The sequence below is a fragment of the Sinocyclocheilus anshuiensis genome, unplaced genomic scaffold, assembly GCF_001515605.1.
Source record: "Sinocyclocheilus anshuiensis isolate Anshui unplaced genomic scaffold, SAMN03320099.WGS_v1.1 scaffold1053, whole genome shotgun sequence".
NCBI classification, from domain to species: domain Eukaryota; kingdom Metazoa; phylum Chordata; class Actinopteri; order Cypriniformes; family Cyprinidae; genus Sinocyclocheilus; species Sinocyclocheilus anshuiensis.
In genome coordinates, this window is record NW_015555711.1 from 735788 (window position 1) to 742900 (window position 7113).

At 37.6% G+C, this 7113-nt stretch overlaps 1 protein-coding gene across 1 annotated transcript in view; it reads left to right on the plus strand.

Moving 5' to 3' along the window:
• LOC107671966 (extracellular matrix protein 2-like) overlaps positions 1–6093 on the plus strand; it is a 19691-nt gene extending 13598 nt beyond the window's left edge. Inside the window, exons 8-9 of the mRNA XM_016464983.1 lie at positions 2177–2503; positions 5626–6093. Coding sequence (XP_016320469.1) covers positions 2177–2503; positions 5626–5800 — 502 coding nt within the window. The 3' untranslated portion in view covers positions 5801–6093. The remainder of the gene's footprint in view (positions 1–2176; positions 2504–5625) is intronic.
• The last annotated feature ends 1020 nt before the right edge of the window (positions 6094–7113 follow it).

Genomic DNA, 7113 nt, shown 5'->3' on the forward strand with positions numbered 1-7113 from the left:
TATATATATATACACAGTACCGTATATATATATTATAATATATATATATATAATATGTAAAACAATACAATATATATATATATATATATATATATATATATATATATATATTCTCTGTGTATGTAAGTGTGAGTATATGTGTCTTTTTGGCTGTAAATTGTTGTGTTGGCTCACTTGTGACAGTGGTCCATTGCGCACATGCATAATAAAACATTTATGGATTTATTTAACAACCCAACTGTTGATGAAAATCTCCTAAAGAGAGGGAAAAATTCCCTCTATTTATTAGCATTAACACTTATTTCCAAAAAGCAAGAACGACATGCACCTACATTATTTGTTTTTTAAGGTTCACCAGTGGCAGTCTTGACCCACTTTGTGCCCTAGGCAAGACAGATCAAATTTTTAGATTTTCCAAATGTCTGACACAGCGTTTTAGACAAACACTTTTGCCTAAATTAATTATGCAACTTTATAAATTATGTTTGGGGGGGTTCATTCAAAATGCACTTGTCTCAAACTAGTTTGAACAATGCAAAAATCTGTGATAAATAAACAATAAATCTGAAACATTGTTCAAAGCAGTTTTTCTTAGTCTCAAAAATGCTTCTGCAAGAGAATCTGTGATAAATAAACAATAAATCTGAAACATTGTTCAAAGCAGTTTTTCTTAGTATTCAAACGCTTTCTAAAATATACATTGAGGTGATACCGACAATTGCTTTATTTAACTTAAAACTAGAACTAGACATAACTAGATAGCTCAGGGCTCCTCTCTGAAACGCTGTCAGCTATATTCACTGCTAGATATTCTGATTGATATTCAGTCTGCAACATCTGAAGTCCCATCTCTCATCTCAAGGTCAGTATCAGAGCTTGTTGGGTGAATGAAATCCACATGGAGGTCACTGTAGCTTTTGATGTAATAATAACAGTCATTGCCATATGAGACCCTTATTCCTCCTCAGCGCACTGGTGGACTGGGCAGCCATCAGTGTTATGGAGGCAGAGGAAATGTGCTCCTGACTCCTGCTGAGATGAACATTGTAAACTTACACCAGCTGCCTCCTCAAGACCCCTCTTGAAAAACACAAAATCCTTTCATACACTACCATGACTTTTAGGACATTCTCTCACTCGCTCAAAATCTTCCACCTCCAAACCCAACTTGTGCCTTCACAGAACACACACACACACACACACACACACACACACACACACAAATACACTTAACTGAAGTCGACACACAAGCTTTTTTGGCTCTAGCTGCCTTGTGCTGGGTTAATGACCTGCCATGGGGCCCTTTCTCCGTGCAAACACTGCAGAAAACTTCACAAGCTCCCCCAGCACTTGAAAGAAAGCCACTACATATGATGCAACCAATGTACACTAACCATCAAAAATATTCTAACATGGTTTACATAAATACAAGTTGTAAAGACATGCTTAGACAAGCAAGTGTGTCTGGTAGACCAGCAAACAGTCTTTCTGATGAAGCTGCTTGAACAAGAAAGCCTACAACTTTCATGCTACCTACTAGTGGTGGGGATTTTGATTCATCCCAAAGTCTTGACCTTTTTAAATCCTTTGACCAAAAAGATTTGTTCAGATTTATCAACTGATATAGTCACAGATTGGTTGACCATCTCTTCAGATGACATATTCCTGGCAGTAGGTGGCGAAAATATGTAAAGTTAGCAGCATTTATGTGTTATGAGTGAGCCCTTGAATCATTCAATTATTTTTTTAAAGAGCACAAAGTTACTGAGAACTAAAAATCGAGCTCACAGGCTTCCGTTAATGAGAAATGTTAGTGTATTGAAGTGAATGAGTATAATTCCTTCACTTAAAAGATTTGTTCAAAACACTAATCTGTTTACAAACTAAACTGTTGCTAAACTGCTTAACATTCTGAATTATAAAGTTGTTAAAAGTGCATTAATTCACAAAAGACTAACATTAGTTAGCACAGTTTTAGTATTATGAAATTTCACAGAAATCTGACATTTTGGTATTGTAATAACCTTATTTCCAGCAAAAATAATTATGTTGTTATATATTGTTATCGTGAAATAAAATTACTTCCTCGTATTGTGATATAAGAGTTTGGTCATATTGCCCACCGCTAATACACTCCATGAGGTAACACCACACCTCTGTCTGTCTGTTTTCTCAGGAAGCTGGAAACTCTTGACCTGTCCCATAACCAGATGGCAGTGGTGCCCTCAGATCTGCCCAGGGCCTTGCGCCAACTCTCCCTGCAGCACAATCACATTCACTCCATTCCTCCATACTCATTGAGTCACCTCCGCCCAGGCTTACAGTCCCTACACCTCTCCCACAACCTGTTAGAAGAGCATGGCGTGCTGGGCAAGTCATTTCGTGGTGTTTATCAAACACTGGAGGAGTTACACTTGGACAACAACAGGTTTCAAAGGGTGCCACACAATATGCGCTACTTCAAGAACCTCAGGCTACTGCGTCTAGACCACAACCGTATAAGGTATGTACACTTAAGTTCTGTTCCTTAAAGGGGTCATATGATGCTATTTTAAAGATCATTTTGTGTATTTGGTGTAACAGAATATGTTGACATGCTTTAATGTTCAAAAAACATTATTTTTCAAATACTGTACATTATTGTAGGTCCTCTATGCCCCGCCTCTCTCAAACACGTAGTTTTCAACAAAGCCCCCTCCTTTGACAAGCGCAGTCTGCTCTGATTGGCCAGCTGACCCAGTGCATTGTGATTGGCCGAACACCACAAGCACGCTTCGGAAATGTAACGCCCCTTACCATAATCGCTTCAGCTTTCAAAGTAAATAAGACAGTTTCAAGACAGTTAATAATGTCGTTAGTTTTACCATCAGTTCAAGCCCGAAAGGGCAACAGAGTCGCGTGACAGACACAGTGATGATGCAGTACACAAGCCGTGGTTAAGACAGCTGACGTGCTATGATTTCTGACAGGCAGTTCACTCTCCTGTGATGTGACCCTGTTCCCCTCACACACACACACACAACGCGTTACTCTGCGCTGCGCAAAACTCTGCATTTGAACAGTCAATAGCAAATACTTAAACTAATAACAAAACATACTTACAGTCGCTGATTCAGAAGCGCCAGATTGTCATAGCAAAGTCGGAATTGACCCTTTTTTTTTTTTTTAAATAGCCTTTGTGACAGCCAGCCTTGTACTCTTCTAGGTTCAAAAAACTGTCGACCATAAAATGCGTTGCACAAATTCGAACATCTGGGTTGTGCTGTTCTGTTGTAAATAAATCTTAACCAATGATTCCTAATTGCATCTACTTCCAGAAGGCCAAATAAAGTGCTTTTGCTTTCGCACTGAAACACACAGCGTCTTCCTGACATGGCTGCATCAACACTACTGCTGTTCCTGAAACCACGCCTTCTTTCTTTGCGTGCACATTTGGGCGGCATTATGCTAATATTTCCACATCGTGACGTAGACATGTGGGGGCGTGTTAGAACGAGCCATTTTAGGTAGGCGTGGTTGACTCTTAGCTTTTATAAAGAATATCTCTTTGGATTTGAGACTTTAGTCTTTGCAACTTTACAGATCTTCTTTATGCACCAAGAGCTTGTAACACTCCAAAGAGAAAGGAAAACTTGAAATCGCATCATATGACCCCTTTAACACAGTGGTCAGACATCAAAGCTGGAGTCTTAAATCTGTCTAATGATACACAGTTTGTCCAGATCAACTGAGAGTGTGATGTTGTACAACATAATCTGGGGCCGTCAGCGATCTTTGCTTCTAAAGGGGTTAAAAAACATAGTATAGTACATACAAATATTGTGTATAATAGTTCATTTATATATACACACTATCATTCCAAACTTTGGAGTCAGTAGATGTTTTTTCTTTAAAGAAAATTTACACTTTTATTTAGCAAAGGCACATTACATTGATCAAAAGTGCCAATAAAGACAAGAAAACTGAATAAAACATATCATGGTTTCCACAAAAGTGTTAAGCAGCACAACTGTTTATAACATTGAAAATAATAAAAAATGTTTCTCAAGCATCAAATTAGCATAATAAAATTATTTCTGAAGGATCATGTGACACTGAAGACTGAAGTAATGGCTGCTGAAAATTTTGCTTTGCCAGCACAGGAATAAATTATACTTTAAAGGTATATTCACATAGAAAACAGTTATTTTAATTTGTAATAATATTTAAAATATTACTGCCTTGGTGTGCATAACAGACAAAAATCTTACTGACCCCAAACTTTTGAAAGGTAGTGTATACTATGCAATAGGGGTGTAACGGTACACACATTCGTACCGAACCGTTTCGGTACGGGTCTTTCGGTTCGGTACGCATGTGTACCGAACGAATACAGTTTTTTATTTATTTTTTTTTCTTCTTCTTCCAGGAAATTCAAATAATAAATGGCGTTTTGACAGTCTTTGATGTGGCATGACAGATCGCTGTATAAACACCTTGGAGAGCCGCTTCTGGGACTGTTCAGAAACGTGCTGGTATAAACCCAACACAAGCATTGACTAGAGCGGCCGTGATCAGCTCTGGTTCCGTGTCGAGCCGTAACGCGCCACAGACTTGTGCAGTGTAAATGGCAGGGCGGAGAGCGAGGGAACGCGATCATTCCTTCCTCTGTACTACCAGTTTTAACGCGAATAAATATGACTGAACATCTCACGCCTCATGTAATTGCTCAATCAGTGTTTCAACATCAAAGTGCAATATTGAATAATATACAATATTTTTGTAAGAACATTTTTACAGTGTTCATTGCTGTGCATTCTAGAATTCCATAATTCTCAAAAAAGACATACTATGAAATTTAAATATGAATGCCTTAAAATACTGTCTAGTTAGTCACTAGGTTTTGGAATACCGTAGATCTGTAGTGTTAAGCTTCTACATGCCCATGAATGCAACCTCCATTTGAAATCCTCATTCCCTTTAGATTTTTTTCCCTCCTGCTCAGACTCAGTTCAGATAATTTTCTTTGATCTTCTTTTAAACATTCTCTCTCATTTATTACTTACTAATTTCACTCTTTCTTTTCTGTTAGTTTGCATTTCAAAAGCGTAAAGGCGTAAGCTTGTCTGTACCCGCAGACTATAGTGCAACCAGTATGGCAGCTGATGTAGTGAGAGCTCCAAGCTCAAGAGTGAACTACATGAACTGTACTAATTAAAATATTTGTGTGCTTGCTTTAGGGTCTGCCAGTAATTACAAGGATGCATATCTCTACTCTCTAAACTGCTCTTGAATTAGTAAGGTCTAGAAACACTTCGGAATCTATCAATAACTACACTGCAGTCATTTTCTTAGTTAGCATTTTTGTCTTGATTTATAAATATATCAACATTTATAAAACAAGGATACTTGAGGAGCAACATTATTTTATCATTTAATTTTTTTTTTTAAAAGCCAAGTATCTCACCCAAATGAGATACTTTTTTTATTGCACACATATGCTTTTTAGATTTTTCTGAATTTAAATAAAAGTGATCCTTAGGTACTTTTATTGAAAACATTACAAAAGGAATTATTATGAAAATATGTACATCCCTACAATGAAACGTGTGATAGTGAGTAATATGTATGGCTTTGTGTTTTCAGCTCTGTCCCAGTGAAATCAATCTGTAAGGTTAAAAGGACTGAGGATTCTCCCCTGTCAACCGTCCATTTAGAGTACAACTACATCAATGTGATAAAAATCCATCGTGCTGCTTTCTCCTGCCTTCGGGATTCCAGCAAGATCATACTGGAGCCCCAGAGCCAAACACAGGGCTAGTAAACTGCTACAGAAACATCACCCTGTCACTTCAAGCCTCCCCTCTGCTTCTCCTGTCAGTCACTCTTGAATACTGTAAACACCATGTCCATTAGATCTATTAATAGTGTGCATACTTCCTCTTCAAATGCACATTTGGGTCATGTTCAGCAACTTGTAGCATAAAATACATAATTTTGTTTCTTTTTGTATGTAATAAACCTTCTTCTTGTAAGCTATTGAAACAAGCAAGCTTAGAAACCCCCTGGCTGAAAAAATAATCAAATGCCTTTCTTTCTTAATATTCAATTAGACTTTGGTGCATCTGAAATGATTTTATTATTTTATAATTTTATATTTATATTTGTGTTGTATTATTTTAAATCATCTTCTGATGTCACATTAAACCAGATTCATGTCTAAAATGAAATTATTTAGTAAATATAAGGCTAAATGTATGTACACAATTACCACAATTTATCTGTCAGACATATTGTGTGATGGACCCATAGCTCACAGCCCAGGTAGGTGCAGCTAAAAAGAAAAAAAAATTGCAGTCTGAGATCAAGGGGTATGTGACAGCATCTTTATTATCCATGACTTTCAGGACACACGGCAGGATTCTTGAGTGAAGCCTCAGGTGAATGGCTGGAGGCCTCTGAGCAGAGATGATGTTTTGAATGGCAAGGTAATGAGATAGAACTTATGAGCTGTGATGTCTGCTGAGTTCAGGTGTGAATGACGCCCACAGCTCTGAATAGGGCCCCTCTGTGCTCAATCAGCAGCACTGCCTCTGGGTAAGAACGGGTTAGCCTACTTCAATGCGATTTACATAAGTATCTCAGATTTCTCCTAACCAAGAAATCTATCAAAGTGTAAAGCGCCCCAAGATGAGTTTCTTTAAGCATCTATGTCGAGCTAAATGATTTACATCAAGCTGTGGATGCCCCCAATGACTTTGACTGATCATTCAAAGGCAATCTGATGGCATGACACATTTAGTTTGAATTGCATTACACTGAAGGCATTTGGGCTCATATAAGGTCCTTTAAAACAGTCCACTCGCTGGCCATCTTGGTAATGTCTTTGGGCAGCTATTACAAATCATCAAAGCACTGCTGTAATCTACTTGAAAGTCCTAAGTCTCTTTCTTAAACGGTATGCAAAGCTTGCATTTCATTAGTATGTCAGGTCACAAATAATGTGACAAAAATACTGGATTTTGCATCATTTAGTAAGATGCAAGTTCCCAGACTAGCTACAAAGCACATTTATTGACATAGGCCTACTATTATTTGTATAATATAATGATATAGGCTTTATTTTTCCATCAC